General features: G+C 37.7%; 1 protein-coding gene across 1 annotated transcript; it reads right to left on the bottom strand.

Annotated features, from left to right (window-relative positions):
* Positions 1-3,326: 3,326 nt before the first annotated feature.
* LOC108708239 lies at positions 3,327-14,326 on the bottom strand. Its single transcript, XM_018246728.2, has 5 exons — positions 13,917-14,326; positions 11,074-11,123; positions 8,418-8,537; positions 6,961-7,122; positions 3,327-3,664 (listed from the first exon to the last, which is right to left on the bottom strand). The coding sequence occupies exons 1-5, from the start codon at positions 14,245-14,247 to the stop codon at positions 3,566-3,568; spliced, it is 762 nt and encodes a 253-aa protein (XP_018102217.1). The 5' UTR covers positions 14,248-14,326; the 3' UTR covers positions 3,327-3,565.
* Between the last annotated feature and the right edge of the window lie 3,641 nt (positions 14,327-17,967).

Here is a 17,967-nt window from a genome sequence, read left to right as displayed (position 1 = left end):
ATGAGTTACTGTGAGCTCGGTTGCGATGTGGTTTAGGTGCCATTTGGTTTTTAACATACAGGTATGGGGGCTGTTGATCAGGATGCTTGGGAGCTTAAGTTCTCCAGATGAGGATCATAATTTGGATCTTTATAACTTCGGTTGACTAAAAATTATTTAAATAAACCCAAAAGGACTCTTCTGCCCTTCAGTAAATATTGATTCAATCTTAACTAATAACTAAACTAATAATGTATGGTACAGGTATGGGACCTGTTATCCAGAATGCTCGGGATCTCGGCTTTTACAGATAAAGGGTCTCTCCGTAATTTGAATCACCATACCTTAAGTCTACTAAAATATAAACATTAATTAAACTCTAAAGGATTGTTTTGCCACCAATAAGAATTAAATATATATTATTCTTGGTTTTCTTGGTTGTTCTTTGGTTTGAAATGAAGATGCAATTATTACAAAGGTGGATAGGTTAATCTGCCGTAAGGACTTTCATGCTGAACAGTCTGCTGCTTGCCTGGTGCTAGGGTTCTGGTGCTAGGGTTCAGCATGTGGTGGAACAAGTGTACAGATTATCAGCTTCAATGGTGATGGTGCAGCTGCATTGGGGGAGAATTTTAAATGAGGTGGGGGGGAGGGTGCAGTAAAGGTTTCAGTGGAAGACAGTTTAGATGAGGTAGTGGGCATAGGAAGGGAAAGTGATGGAGGAGATGTGGTTGGGGGTACTGTTAAGGACAGGGAGGGCCTCATGTCAAATATGCCATATGGTAGTAGTATTAAATGTATGTTTGCAAATGCAAGGAGCTTGACTGGTAAAATTGGGAAGCTGGATGTGCTGGTGTGGAAGGGGAAATATGATGTGATTGGTGTGGCTGAAACATGGCTGAATGAGTCTCATGACTGGGCAGTTAATATCTGCCCAGTCATGAGACTTATATGAGTAAAGATGAAGGCAATAGAAAATTAAGAGGGCTATCTATGTTTGTTAAGCAGGGTTTACTATAAAGGAGAAGGTGATATAGAAAATGAGGGGGGGCAGAAACCTTATGGGTGAAGCTCTTCACCGATTGTAGAAAGTCCAGAAAAAAAATTGTAGGCGTAAGCTATAGACTCCCTAATGTAAGTGAGGAGGAGGCTAAGCTCTTGATGCAAATAGAAAAGGCTGCTAGTTTTGGGAAAGTAATAATAACAGGGGATTTTAATTACACAGATATTAACTGGAGCAACATTACTGCCAGGGCTGTTAATGGGAGCAAGTTTATAAACTTGTTGCATGACAATTATATGGCAGAGGTTGTTGAGGAGCCAGCCAGACAAAATGTTATCCCAGAATGTATAGCAAATGTGCAAGTAATTGAACCCCTGGGCAATAGTGACCATAATTTCATCTTATTTAATGTCTGGTGCAAAAAACAAATACACACTGGGGCAACTAAAACCCCGAATTTCAGAAAAGCAAATGTTAGTGCCTTGAGGGCTGCCCTGCCTCTTCTGCTGTTCCTGCCCACCTACCAATGAAGAACAAGTAGGCACTCTTGTTTGCAGTACATCACCGTCACTCCCTCCGTTGCTTCACTGGCTACTCGTTCTTCATTGGTAGGTGGGTGGGAACAGCAGAAGAGGCAGGTGGGTCAAACAGCAGATTGCAGATAGAAAAAGGCTTATGTCTTTTTCCCAAGGGCAAAGGGGGATTTTAATTTTTGGCAATACATCCCCTTTAAGAATTAAATGTAGAAGCACCAAGAAACACCCTATGTGGTTTAATATAGAGGTAAATAAGTTAATATCAATCAAGAGAAATGCGTTTAAAAACTACAAGTCTATGGGGACAGAAGCTGCATTCAACATATATAAACACTATACTAAATGTTGTAAAACAGCAATCCAGAAGGTAAAGATTGCGGCAGAGGCTAAGACTAACCCCAAAAAGTTGTTAAGTACATTAATAGTAAAAAGATGTGTGTTGAGAGTGTGGCTCCTTTAAATAATGGTACCAGTTGTAACAGATACAGAAAAGGCAAATGTGCTAAATCAGTTTTTTTTCTTCAGTGTATACAAAAGTCAGAATTCCCACCTCATATTGAATATATGTAAAAATAATTGCATCTTCATCCTGACAGTCATGTCATATGCATGCAGCAACAGCGTCCGACATTCCTCTTATCTTATTTTCAGCGCATCCTTCGTGATGCCTGCAATTCATCTCAACGTGTCAGAACGGACGATATCGCAGGTAAAATCGCTTGTGTAGTTCTACCCTTAAGGTTGAACTTGATGGATGGGTGTGTCTTTTTTCAACCTAACTTATGTTACTATGTATTAGTTGGGATAAAGTACAAGGAGTCTATGGGAGGTGCCCTTCCCATTATTCAAAGCTTTCTCGATAATTGGTTTCTGGGTCCTATACCTGTATAAGACTGCAACAGGTGCATGGTTATGACAATGGCAGCACAATGCCAGTACTTGCTCCAAATGGGGATTTGACCAAGGCAATATGCGTTTGTGTTTCTGCAAGGCCTTCTGTCAGCCTGACAACCATCTGACGAGAAACTACAGTATTAGGGACAAATTCAGCATGGGTCGAATATCGAGGGTTAATTAACCTTCGATATTCCTAATTCTAATATCGAAGTCGAAGGATTTTAGCGCAAATAGTTCGATCGAACGATCAAAGGAATAATCCTTCGATCGAACGATTAAATCCTTCGAATCGAATGATTCTAAGTATTTTAATCCAACGATCGAAGGATTATCCTTCGACCAAAAAAAATTTAGGAAAGCCTATGGGGAAGGTCCCCGTAGGCCAACATTGAGTTCGGTAGGTTTTAGATGGCGAATTAGGGAGTCAAAGTTTTTTCTTAAAGAGACAGTACTTCGACCATCGAACGATTTTTTGTTCAAATCCTTCGATTCGAAGTCAAAGTCGTAGTCGAAGTAGCCCATTCGATGGTCGAAGTAGCCCAAAAAACACTTTGAAATTGGAAGTTTTTTTACTTCGAATCCTTCACTTGAGCTTGGTGAATTGGCCCCTTAGTGTTGCATGGCACCAATGTCAAAATAGTTAAAAAGGCAAGTCATTAGAACCACATATTCACCCAGATTCTATATATTCCTCAATGCACAAACAATACAATATATGCCCTTAAATAACAGGTGCAAAGTTTACTGCATTACTAGAAACCTGTTGCAACCAACAACCAGGTAGCAAGTACTGGTTAGTTGCTTGACAACAAATTAGATTTTTTTTACTATGGGTTACTAAAACAAACATTTCTCTTGTTATTTTCCCCTAACCATTTAAATCTATCATGAAAAGTGCAACATTGGGTAGATTTATTGCAATAACTTTATTATCATTAATATAGCTCAATTATTTCACATAAAAAGTTATAATTGCTCATTTGATCTGCATGGGAATTTTTTCCTGGAAAATGGAGCAACTAGTGTTACACTTTGGTGCATGGAGCCTTTAAAAAACAGTCTAGAAGTGGAGCAAGATTATTCTCATGTAACTGAATTCAGCCTATAATCTCCCATATTTACAAATACTTGCTTTATTTATTTATTTTAATCAAGTCTTTTTTTTTCTCCCTCTCTTGGAGGGTTTGTTGCAAAGTTCAGGAGTAGGGGTTTCCATTGCATTTTCTTCATAAGCCTCTTTTTTCGGACCCTGTTTAAAAAGAAAAAAAAAAGAAAAGGTCACTCCAAAATTACACAGATCAGTAAAATCTGCATTGCTGAAGGAGTACATGGATATAATTTTTGCTTTCTAGGTGGATACTGTATCTCAAAACAGTCAAGCCAATGCTTTTTGGGACTAGCAAGTCTTCTGTAGCCTTTGTATCTGGGTGTCCTGCATTAAACGTAGCACAAGGCTTAACAAAGAAGTAATGTAGAAATGCTGCACATTATGGTTTATGGCTCTTTACCAACCCAAGGTGATCACAGCCCTATAGCAGCAAAGATCTGTGTCTCTGAAGATGCCAGAGTAGCACAGTAGCTGCCAATTCACTGCAAATACTCCATGCTGCTGTCGGTTTCTAAGCTTAGGGGCCATTTAACAATATGCTGAATATATACACAGTCAATAAATATCACAATATTTGTAATTAAATCAGAGCTTCAATGTAATGGAAATCTGAAACCAGCACAATTTGCATCAGAATTTAATTATCAGCCCTGTAGCATCAGCTAGTATGACAGACAATCCTTATTTACTGCCCCTAAGCTTAGCTTCTCAACAGCTGCCTAGAGCCCACTGAGTATGTGCAGTGTTACGGACACAACTAACAAATTTCAAGATGGGGAGCTCCTGCATACAACTTTGAATGCCTTGATCATTACTTTTATAAAGATGCTGAACCTTTAGGCTGGTGAAATAATCCCAGCATAAAAAGATTTTTTTGTGTTTAGTTATTTAAGATTGATTGGTTGTTTCAGAGTTATAATTATTCTGTTTGCCTTTTAGGAACTTTAGGGCAATGGTATATGCAGCAATTTCGGGCAGGGGGGTCTTTGTCTACTATGCAAAATAGAAGGCCAAACATGCACCATCAAAAGGACCTGCATTAATCTTTTTTGTTCCCAACTCCTGAGCTTGATTAAAAAAAAAAATGCAGTCAAAACATCCACAAGCAATATGTGCACCATTGCCCTTTTAGATATACTGAGGAAAGTAACAACTGAATTTAGAATAAAATTATCTAATTTTCTGCTTGAAGCTTTTTGTAGCAAAATAGCTTTTTCATTAAGAGGTTCTTTTATATACTCCGCTTGCTTTCATAAAACTTTTTCTTCTGGCACCAAATGATTTGGTAAATCACTGTTTTCGAATATAATAAGCCAACATTGTTTTGTGTTTCATATTTCCATTTATTGTTATACTGTTTAAAACCATTGTTAAAGGGATGTTTTTGTTTTTTTAAAGTGTCACTAGGTTGTTTATTGCCAAATTGAGCATTTGACATTAGGGAGCATTTAACAAAAATGGTGTTTTTAAAAAGTTATTTCTTTTCATACAGGGCACTTAACCAACATTGTGCCCAATCTGGCAATCAGGTTGTCAGTCTTCAAAGTGCTGTCTTTGAAAAGAAATCGTTTTAGGAAAGGTCACTTTTCATAAATAGTCCCTATTGCCAAAAATCTTATTTTAGCAATAGGGACAGCTTAATAGCAAAAGAGTGAACCACCCCTTTACAGGGTTAGAAACAAAATCTTAAATTAGGTATGTCATTACCACTTAAAAAGCTCAGGCCACAAGAGGATTCTACATCAAAAGCATGATGATAGATAGATAGATAAATATATAGAGATATATAGAGATATATAGAGATATATATATATAGAGATATATATATATATAGAGATATATATATATATAGAGATATATATATATAGATATATATAGATATATATAGATATATATAGATATATATAGATATATATAGATATATATATATATATATATATAGCTATAGCTATAGCTATATATAGAGCTATATATAGAGCTATATATAGAGCTATATATAGAGCTATATATAGAGCTATATATAGAGCTATATATAGAGCTATATATAGAGCTATATAAGAGCTATATATAGAGCTATATATAGAGCTATATATAGAGCTATATATAGAGCTATATATATAAAAAAAATTGAAAAGGTTTAATTTATTTATCAAATATTAAATTTTTTTACATGTATCGACATTTCGGTCCGGGTCTTGGTCCGTTCTCAAGATACACCATGTAATTAAAAACAAGGTTTTATACCCTCCCCTATCTCCAAACAGGAAATGAAAACAACACACATCAAACATGGACATAGGAAATGGCTAACACATTACTAAGTGCTGTTCATTCATTGTAAACTCGCAACAAAGCTGCACATCTTTGTCCACTTTTACCAATATTAAAGAAACATAGTTACACATTTGTATCCACTCTTCCCTATGTTACAGAAAGAGCTCCAAATTAAGTATTATGTGACAGTCTTGATATCCTATACAACAAAAATGCAAAACCTGGCAAAATCATATAAAATACAATCATCATCTCTGGTTAAGGAAGCAAGTAAGGGACAACTGTTCATTAAGATCGTTAGGCGCCATTGTATTAAGTTTTTTTATCCAGAAACATTCTCTCTGGAGAACCAATTTGGACCTATCCCCCCCTCTCCGGGGGGGGGGGGTGGTATATGGTCTATGCCAATATATTTAAATGTAGGTAAATGATGTCCCTTCTCCAAAAAATGTTTGGCCACTGGTTTAGTTGTATGGTTGTCCCTAAACGCTGTGCTTATAACCGAGCGGTGGGCATCCATCCGGAGCTGCAAAGTAAGATCAGACTTTCCCACATATGAAAGACCACACGGACAAGTGATTAGGTAAACGACATGTGTAGTAGTACAAGTGATATGAGATCTAATAGCAAATCGTCTTCCCATGTGTGGATGTGTAAAGCTCTGACTTGGATTCATATACCGGCATGATGTACAGGTGGGACACCCAAAACATCCCATCTTCCTGTTAGCCAACCATTCTGTCTGTACCTGGTGATAACTTGAAATCAGACAATGGATTGAAATCGGTGATAAATAGTCCCCCCTTGATGGCGTACAAGAGAGGTGTCAGTTTGCACAATCCGAAGACCCGAATTCGAGTTATCAACAGGTACAGAAACCTTGGGTATAAAACCTTGTTTTTAATTACATGGTGTATCTTGAGAATGGTCCAAGAACCGGACCAAAACGTCGATACATGTAAAAGATTTTAATATTTGATAAATATATTAAACCTTTTATATTCCAGTGTGCGCTGCTAACTACCAAATGGATATCTGAATAATTGACACGGCTGCAGCATTCAGCTATTCGAAGGTGTGCGAGAGACTTATTTTTTTTTCTTAATTTGTAAGTTTCACAGGCCCTTGTTATATATACTGTATTCAGAAACATTCTTGCTTACACGTTTCCTAGTAGCTTTTCTCCGCTTTGTTGAAGCTTGTTCCTCAGTAGAACTGACTTTATTTGAATCTGGTAGGCCCACTTCAGGTTTCTGTATATCATTTTCATTTTTCTCATTTAGATGCTGGTCTACAGGTTTATCTTCACAAGAAACCTTGCTTTCCTTTAAGGCAAAAAGGATATCGAATGGGGCACCTTATATATAAAAAAATACAGTTTTCCCAAGCTGTTTCACAAGGGATAAAATATTCAGCTATAAATTTGCTAAACATAGATGACTGTACAGGCAAAAACAGATGAACAATCATTAGTTTGTATATACCCTAGCTTTGGTAATCAATTGATCTATATGAATTGCCTTGCTAATTTTTAGTTACAATGAATTAGATCATTGCTATCATTTACTGACAATGGCTGCATACCGAAAGTCATAATATTATGAATGTACTTCACCTTAAAATTTCTCTTTTCAACAAAAGGGAAGTTACAACTGATTTTCAGAGCAAACCACCTTCCCCCACATCTATAAGAGCATAGATAGACAAATGCTGGTGCTATGAGAACAGAAAAAGGATCTATGTAAAATATAGTGTGTATGCCCTACAAACTAAAAATATCCTATTAAAAATATCCAGGAGGTGTTATATGAATCTAAATCTTGTCAATGTACGTAAAGGCATTCTGTTACATGAAAATGTTTCCTTACACAATACATGAGTTAATAGTGCTTCTCCACGGATTTTTTATATTTTATTTTGATGTGGGGTTAGACATGTTCTTAAGTTTCCCAGGTACCCTCAGCCATGTGACTTGGGTTCTGATAAACTTCAGCCATTTACTGTTGCACTGCATATTGGAGTGATATCAACCCCACCCAGCAGCCTATCAACAGAACAATGGGCAGGCAATAAGATAAACCTGACATTTCTAAAAAATGCTCCCATGCCACAGCTAGTGGTAGATATGAGAATAGCCTCAATAGTAGAACACCCAAGTCCAGCCATGACTCCAGTTACAGTAGGAGAAATAGCTTCTATATGTATTGTGCAATGCAGAATTCTTTAAAGTGTACATTTAGTAATAAAAACTGCACCATAAAAATAATGATATTAAAGTACTCATAGGTCCTACCCAACATAAACCTTATTGGTTATATCCTGGTGGCTTCATGAGTGATTGTAGGAATAAACCCACACCTATAAATTCAGTGAGTTGAAGAAAAAGGCAGCTGGGAAATGGGATTAAGCTTTGATCCTCACGGACAAATGCCTTTGCGTTGGGTCAAAAAACCTGCAAATATACTAGAAACCTTGCCAAGAAGAACACCATATAAACCAAAGGGCCGGTATCAATAACAGATAACAGTTAAAGGAGGTTGGCTGACTTGATTTCAACATCAACCAAAACGAGCTCAAATATTATTCCTGTAACAATAAGTTAAATAAAAACATACTTCACCTTTACATTTACGTTATTCTCTATGTTTTCTGAAACTTTTTTCAGCGTTTTCCTAGTAGCAGTTTTCTTTTTCCTGTGACGCTTAGGAAGATTGTCACCCTGTGCCACATTTTCAGGTGTCTATAAAAGAGAAAAATTTGACAAGTCTTTTTAGTATTACACTAAAAGCTGGAGCAGGCATATCAATACGGAAGCTGCATTCAAGACAGAAAAAACAGATTGTATGGTAAGAACCAGCATTCCAAAAAAGTTCATAAATTGAACAAAAAAAAGTTCAAATGTTCCAAAAATAGGGCAGTGTTAAAGGCTACTGTATATTACTTTGCTCAGAACATAAACATAGATTGCCTTCACACCATCCAAAAAGTTCTCAGTTTTTCTCCCAAAAGCTGACCATGGAAGTAGCACCCACTCCTATAGAGTACCCACCAACTGGCAGGAGGAGGATATTAGAGAGAGATGGGTTTAAAAGTAGACAGTCACCAGCTATATGATAAAAGTAGTGTTGAATCCATAGCCATACAATACTCTACAGCCAAAATAGTTTTCTGTGGCTTCTTTCCAGCTAAGAGATACTGAGGAGTCTGTTACTATGAATATTTTAATTGCTCATTTTATGGGATCTCAGTTTATCGTCATAAGCTGCTAACAACACATTGTATCTACAAGGGCTATTAAGGGAGTTAAGAAATTAAATAAAAAAAGACTTCATACAAAACACTGAGACCCCACGAGGCTATGCAATTAATTATATCAGTCTGTGGCAGAACAAGAGTTTTGAATGCTAGCCAGGTAGAAGCATGAAAAAAAAGCACTGAAATAACCTGAACGTCTAGACTGAGAAAGGTAAATGATTTGGTTAAAAAGCATTAAGGAGAGCAGGGAGAGCAATTTCTCTTCCCTTACCATATCGTTTGTCAGCCAACTGTTTTCAGGCTTGTTGCCTGCAGCTACACAAAAAATTACACATTCATCTCATTAGGTAGAGATACAGGACACTCAAATAGTTCTGCTTACCAAGAGCAATTAAAGAGTGTAGTGGACCATCAGACCTCTTATTTGGCAATACATGGATTAAAGAATATATTTGGTACAGTTATCCAAACTATTCAGGCTTAGTAGACATGGGTTATACAGTATGTGTACACATGGGTTATATGCAGTCTCATTTGCCAAGCCCAAACCCAGTCTTTGCCCAGAAACTGAACCTATATGCTCCAGTCTCATTGACAGAGAGATTATAAAGATTGACTAAAGCCCCACACCTGCCCATTCTATTATGGTACAAACTGCCTGAGGTCAACCTGGGGATCCTTCAAAGGATGCAATAACTAGATGGGCTGAATCCTGCTAAGAGGGTGATCTTCGCCATGAGTGTATCCTATCTCTACCTATACCATGTTCAAACTTTTCAGGTCTGTTCCAAGTCAAGTATGCTGAAACACACAGAGATCAGTGCATAAAAATGGCCTTACACAGGTCCAGCAGCAGTTACTGCCCCTTCATCCCACTTGCTAAAAGTTCTGATGGGACTCTGGTATCATCTTGAAATGGAAACATTTGGAAACATTGCTCTTTGCACCAGATGAACATCATTTAAATCTCTTTCACAGGGTTTTGGATGTTGAGAAAAACATTTTATGAACTAAATATGCATAAATTGTAAGGTTTATGGCACATGGGGTGCCTTTCAAATGACTAAGACCAACCCCTGCTACTATGGATTGGAAACTTCAGACAGTGCGTACTGACAATTTATTAGTCTGAATATGCTCCATGTAGTGTAAAATCCATGTTGATTAACAAGTCTGCACAATCTGCATTTTCATTCATCTCCCTTTAAACCCTTGACAAAACTTTAACACTCAATGCAGGCAAAAAATAGGTTTCATTGTTTTCTATTGGGCAAGTCCCATGGCCTATTACAAATTTTACCCTAAAAGCTAATTCGTATTCACTAGCTACAAGTGTCTGGTCTAATACATACTCTAGAATGCTAATGCTTGATGGCTGACGATAACTCTTATCACTTTAAAACAAAGCCTATAAAATCCATTTTACCAGACTGATGGTATATAGAGTCGGACTTTTACAGGATGTAGACTGCACTGGTTTACATTAAGGATATTACAGCATTAGCATTTTTTGACAGAAGTAACGTCAATAGTGATGGGCAAAGTTATACGGCAGGAGCAAATTTGTGGCGATTTTCCGCATTTCACAGTCGGCAAATCTGTGTCTGTGTCAAAGTTTTTTTTGCCTCCGACACCAATTTAGACGTTGAAATCTGCACTTCGCTAATTTTTCCCCGATCCACGAATTTCACGGCTAAATGTGGACAAATTCGACCATCACTAAAAGTCACTTCTGCTAATATATTGATGATTTCCAATAAATCTGATTTTCTTTGCAAGCATTCTTGAAGTTGCATGGAAAACCAGGTGACTGCAAGAGAGTACATGCTTTGGATGTTTTACCCTGTGACTAAAATGCCTACATAAAATGTCAGAAGTGTGCAGATGGTATTTCATGGAAAAGTTCCTTGTTTTGGACTTTTACTATACTGTAAATGCCAGCTTCAGTGTTTTTGCAAAATCTTCCAACAAAAAGCAAATACATTTTTCTGTTGAACAAAAATGAATTACCCCCAAGGTACCTGAATCTCAATGCCATTGATTTCCTGCTCTGAAACGCTCATTTCAATTCCTGTATAGAAGAATAAAGAGAAAGAAATGAAGTCCCATGTGTTAAACAAAGCAATGAATACAGTACCCTTTAGTATTGTTACCTAGGAACAGCTAATCACTAGTTGTACTGTACATCAGTAGTACATTAGCTAAACCACTGCCCATTCCAGCAACTTTCGCATTAGAATGACTCATTAACTTGAAAATATGCTCTTTTGGGAATAACAGCCATAATCGATGCAAGGAAATGTGTCTGCAACAATAATCACATTTGTGCTACGGTACAAAAGCTTTTTGATCCCAGGCACCCGATGCCCCTAATACTGTTTAAATCACTTTCAACTGACATAGATAACATCAACCTAGGCATGGTTATAGTGCAAAGCAACCCCTTTGGTGCAATAATCACCTGTGAATGATAAGGCAGGGTGTTTTCCACTGAAGGCTATGCCATATAGCAGACGTTTTTACCCCATGTGCCATAGTCCAAAAGTTACATTTGAATGGATATATAAAGATATAATTTATGGGGTGTATTTAGCCAAATAGATCCAAGGCTAGGCCAGCAGCCTTAAATTTGGCAACCGGAATTGCAGTAAAAATTTGGAAATTGTCCCTTTTATATACATAACATGATTTAAGTGTCTTAATACATTCTAATATAGGGTAGGGATTAAAATGAGAAAGGTTGAACTAGAAAATTTGATGTCATATTTCCCAAATACTGTGTGTTGCTGTAATTTGTGTTAGCAGCAAATAGCTATTATTCAGCTTTGAGTCCCTTGTTGAGTTTTTTTTTTCTAGTTATTTTCATGGATTTTGGTTTAAAACACCTGTTGGGGTGCTTAGATAGATAGGAGAATTTAAGGGGGGTTCATAGTAGAAATGTTTAGCATTACATAGACCACGGTGGTCAAAGACGGGTTACTACTGGTCTGTTTTTCTGTGACTATTAGGGTAGGACTCCATGGATGATTTCCACGTGATCCCAGGGCCCAATTTACATAGCGGGTACCCCTAAGCCCGCTGACGTTCATCGTCCCATCCCCTCCCTTTTATTCGGGAAAACGGGGATTGGTGCACAGTAAATTTATAAAACATCCCCAGTGTTTATGAAGCAATGTGGGTGTGGTTGAGCAGCATACCGCACCCTAAAATCCTGCCATCCTAGGCCCGGACCTTGGTGGCCTTTCCACAAATCCAGGCCTGCACGATCTGACGCGCTGCACAAAAACGCAGGCATCTCGTCGGAGGTGACAGAAATAAGGCAAGTAATTGCATTGTCAGATGGTGTCGGAGCGTTGATCCGACGCGACACGACTGTGTCGGATCAATGCTGCGACACCATCAGACAATACTATGACTTACCTTATTTCTGTTGCATCCGACGTGACGCCTGGGTTTTTTACGCAGCGCGTCGGATCACGCAGAAATCACCTGTGGAGTCCTACCCTTATAGGCTTGCTATGATCCTAGTTACAGTAGCAACCAAAAAGTGGCTTGAATGACTCAATACAAAGATAAGTTACAGTATGAAGTAAAAAAAAATTGTTTTGTTTTTGGTTACGTAAAATATTTACAATTTCAATTTATAAAAATTGTGAAACAGATGACCAATTACGAAACAGATGACCAATTACATGGGTCAACAAAACTTGGCCCCTCCAGATAGAATTAGCTTATTGGCCCTTGTATGGGGCCTTCCCAACAGCTGACCTGACCAATATCTGTTTGAAGAAAAATTTGAAGAATCTCTTATTAGCCTGAAGTCCTTTATACAAGGAGTGCATTTGTGCTATTGTACATTCCAGATGGGTCTGCAGAGTCTGTAGCAGGATTGCTATTTTGAGCCAGATTCGGCCCAGCACGTGAGTGACCAGACTGGCCAAAAAAAATGTTTGTTTGGCAACCTCAAAAAAACATTTTTCTCTTACCATTTATGCCCAACCTTAAAGGTTAAAGTTAATAACTGGACGATGCTGCCATTTAACCTTCATTAATACCAGTATTTAAATCTGTGCATGTGTTTATGGCACAAGTATGGTCAATATTGCGACTACTCCATAAAGAATTGAAAACTTAACACACCACTAAACATCACACTGGTACATATATTTAAGCACCTTACATAGCATGTCTAACAAAATGAATAAAACTTGAACCCACAAAACTAAATATTACATAAAAGTACTGGTATGGGATTCATTGTCCAGAAACCCATTATCCAGAAAGTTCTGCATCACAGGAAGGCCATCCACCATAGACTCCATTATAATCAAATAATCACATTTTTAATAAAACAGTACCTTGTACTTGAGCCAAACTAAGATATCATTATGGATGCAAAGCCAGCCTGCTAGGCTTATGTAGAATTATGTTAAGATTCAAATTATGGAAAGATCCAATATCTGGAAAACCCCAGGTTCCTAGTATTCTGGATAACAGGTCCCATACTGTTACCAGCAATCGCCTTTAGGGCTCTTACACATTTACAAACGTATGCAGATTGTGACGAACCATGCATGATGTGGATTCAATATGTGGCTTGTACTAAACTGGGTGAGGTGGCACCTCTAGCAAGAGCCCCAAATACATTTGTAAAATATACAGGGTATAGAACTGTAGCAATCACCTTTAATAATGTAAAATATATGCATTGTAAAGTAGGATAGAAACAGTTTGACCTGCTATCTCACTCATTGCATAACTGTAAACTAAAACAAACAAAATAAAAACATTTTGGGCAAGGTCTTATTTAGTTTAAAGATACCGTTTTATTTGCTCTCCTTTTTAGTGAAATAAAAATATCTACCTGGGTTGCTGGCAAGACCCTCAGACTGTACAGTAATACCTTCTTTTGGATCAATGACATATGTAAGTCGTCTGTCCTTCTCAGCGTTATCATGGGAATCCCCATCTTGAGCATTATAAGTTACCCTCCAGTTTAAATCATGATCGTCCTCTTTATGGATAACATATGTTTGACGTCTTAAACGCAAGAGATCTTCTTTTAACACAGCTGCTTCATCTGGTAACCCTACGAAAGCCTGCCCCACTGTTTTTATATCATTTAATATTTCCTGTTGCCCAGCACTGCTCTCACACACCACATTCAGCTTTTGCCTCTTTCTACGGGGTGCCATTGTTTCTTGCTGCTCTTCTGAATCTAAGTTGCTTCCCAGCACACTAAGCTTTAAACCCCAGTAACCTTTGATCAATGTAACCAAGAGTGGTTTTATTACTAATTGGAAGTGATCAGTCCATTTGCCATGTCTAATTATGCCTCGTTGACAGGTTCATTTTACTGATTGGTGCTGCATTTATTGACAAACATAATGCAGACTGGCTTCTCTGAAGCTAATTAATCACTCACAGCAGCTACATAGGCTCAGAAAGAAATATGACAGTAATATTACAATACAGATCTCCAATGAATCGTACCATAGCTGATCTGCCACATGGTGTGTTTGTGTGAGTGCAAATACACCCAGCTGTATTATCAGAATCCTAATCAGCTTCAGTACAACTCATTAGATGTGATTTCTCAATGCCCCTGTGAGCCTTTGGATCAAGTTCTTACATATAAGTAAACATTATACAATATTTGTATCAAAGAGGGAAATCTACTACTCGGGTCATTTTTACCTGCGCTCCCCTGCGTTGCACTTTCTTCCATTCAGCCGCAGGGGAGTGCAGGAGTAGACACAGTCAATTATTTTGAAGGGGGCTGCACTCACACAGACACATGTATGCGCTGAACTCAGGTGAAATGCAACATGCCGCGTCCCAACCTGCACTGTCGCTTGCATGCCTCCTTCAAAATAAAGTGTGTAAGGGCCCTAAAAGGGGTTGTTCACCTTTAAATTTACTTTTATTATGAAGTAGAGCATGATATTCTAAGACAACCTGTAACTGGTTTTCATTATTTATTATTTGTTTTTTTTTAGGTTTCTATATATATATATAAAGTAAGGTGCTTTTGTTGAGCCATGTGCAAGGACAATTTTTACTTTCTACTAGTAATTGGCGAATTTGTCCCATTTTGCTGACAAATTAGCGAATTTGACGCGAAATTCACAAAACGGTGAAAAATTCGCAAAACAGCGCCATCGTCTCGTCCAAAAAAACGGATGCCTTCAATTTTTTTTGGACGCTGATGAATTTTCGCGGCTGTTTCACGAATTTATTTGCCAGTGGCGAATCGCGGGAATTCGCTACGAGTTCGTGCCTGCCAAATACATTCGCCCATCACTACCTTCTACCAAGCGGGAAGATGCCTTGGAAGTGAACTTAAAGGTGTGGTACACCTTGAAGTTAACTTTTAATATTTTATAGAATGCCTTATTCCTAGCCGTTTTACAACTAGTCTTCTTTTTTTTAATTTTTTATTACTTTTTTCATTATTTGCCTTCCTTTTCTAAATCTTTGAGATTACAATTGTATTATTATTGTTACTTTTTAGTCTATTCAGGCCCGCTCCTATTCATATTCCAGTATCTCATTCAAACCACTGCCTGGTTGCTAAGGTAAACAAGACCCTAGCAACAAGAAATGAATTACATTCATTAAGTCAGCTACCATTTCAGATAAAGTATGAATAGAACTTTTTCCCCTTGCACTAAAGATGTTGATTGGTGGCTCAGCATTTTCCAAGGAGACTCACTCCCTTACATAAACTTTTATTCAGAATTGCAGGTATAGGACCTGTTATCTAAAATGATTTGCACGTGAGGTTTTCCAGATAAGGGGTCTTTCTGTAATTTGGATCTCCACACCTAGGGGGCAGATTTATCAAGGGTCGAATTTCGAATAATAAAAACTTTGAAATCCGAATATAACAAAACCAACCGAAAAATCAAAAAAAAAAAAATCAAAAGTTTTCGTTCGAATTCGAATCATACGAATCGAACTAACATCGTATTCGATCAAATTCGACTCAACATTTTCTCTAAAAAAAAAACTTTGATTTTTCAAAGTCCACCAATTGACTCCAAATAGGTTCTAGGAGGTCCCCCATAGGCTAAAACAGCAATTCGGCAGGTTTTACATGGCGAATGGTCGAAGTCTAATTTTTAAAGAGAAAGTACATGATAAATTATTATTATATTAGAATTTTCTATTTTTTTTTCAAATTCGAATCGAATTTGGACTATTTCCTAGTCGAAGTACACAAAAAATAGTTCGAAATGCAAATTTCTTTAATTCGAATTCTCACTTCGACCTTTGATAAATCTGCCCTCTAACGTCTACTAAAAAATAATTTAAACCACATTGTTTTAATGACAATTTGAAATAAAGCTTTTTCTATTTTTAAAGACTGGGATCTGGAGGAGCACTTTTCCCCCCTTGTTTTTTTTGCTAAACACAAGGTATAGTGTTATTATAAGAGAAACAAAATTATTTTTAAAAACTGGAATTATTTGCTTGAAATGGCAGATAGAAATTAGGAACTTTTTGGATAACAAGTTTCCAGAAACTGCAGAAACCACCAACAGATTATTTCACTTGCAACTGAAGGAGGATTTGGATAATAAAGGAGATATTAAGTTCAGGGCTCACTTGTGCCAATGAGCACTGCACTATGTCTAAGTGCTGTCATTTTGTTTTCAAGTCAGGTTTAGACTTTCAGGAATAATGGGAAATCTCGGTTTGACCTTATAGTTAACATATTCAGAATATCTTACTTTACTGCTCCAGTGTATAATTTAAGAATATTCTGCAGAATAAGCAACACTCCCTAAGTGCAATGGGCCCAACATTCTTACATTGTTTCTTCCTCTGGCCTCATGCTTACAGTATGTTTTTGACCCACTGCCTCTGCCCCACAACCTGCATGTTTTACACTTATGTCACCAGTACCAGTGTATTTTAGCTAGGGAAGAAGTGCCTGATGTCAACCCATGTCTCCTGTAATTGAGTAAAATTAAGTAAATAGGGATTGCCTATCACTTCTTGTGAATACTGTTCTTACTATTACAATTTACATAAGGGAGAATTAAGCTGCAGAATTTTAGAAATGGTAGTCAGGGCTGCTCCTGCCATGAAGCAAGGTGAGAACCTTTAAAATGGAAGTTCAGCTCCGCTAGTGCAGAGGGTGCTATAGAGCTCATTGAACAAGTGATGCACCCTTTGACCCACTCCAACACTAAAGTTTTAAAAGCACAGCAGGATTGAGGGGGTGACATCTAGCAGCAGCAGCCCCGGGATCTTCCCTGATGGTAGTACATATCAAACGAACTGGCTAAAGCAGACAATAAATCACCAAAAAAAAAAACTTTTCAAAAGAACCTACTCTAGAAGGTTAAACAGTGGGCAACATGAAACAATATAATTAGAGTTTAACACTGAGATTCCTTGTTGTAGTAAATATCAAGCAGTAAAGCAACATAAAACACTGGAAACAATGACAATGGACCCATCCGTTTATTTAGGGGAAAGCAAATTCAACTTGGTACAAAAGTATATTGATGGAATCCGAATAAAGCACATATTACTGCTTCTTGTACATAAGTTGGGTTTATTATTGGTAGAGATTAAAGTTCTATGTGTGCAGATTCCCCCCTCCCCCATGAACCCACCTGACTTTGATGGATTCTGTTCTCAAGCTAGCCTTGGTTACTCGTACCATGGCCTTGAGGGCAGAGCCAGGGCCGGACTGGGAGTAAAAAGCAGCCCGGGCAAAAAAATCAAAGCAGCCCACATGGAAATGCGATGATAGCTGCGCCTATATATTGGGTTAACCCTTTAAGTATCACAGATCGTAGCATCTACGATCTGCAGATAAAGGGACTCAAGTGCCACAGATTGTAGATTTTACGATCTGCTGCACTTCTGGGTTGGGGAGCAGAGGCATGATCACAATG

The sequence above is a fragment of the Xenopus laevis genome, chromosome 2L, assembly GCF_017654675.1.
Source record: "Xenopus laevis strain J_2021 chromosome 2L, Xenopus_laevis_v10.1, whole genome shotgun sequence".
Taxonomy (NCBI): Eukaryota; Metazoa; Chordata; class Amphibia; order Anura; family Pipidae; genus Xenopus; species Xenopus laevis.
The sequence above is the reverse complement of the archived record's forward strand: the minus strand, read 5'-3'. Positions and strand labels throughout refer to the sequence as shown.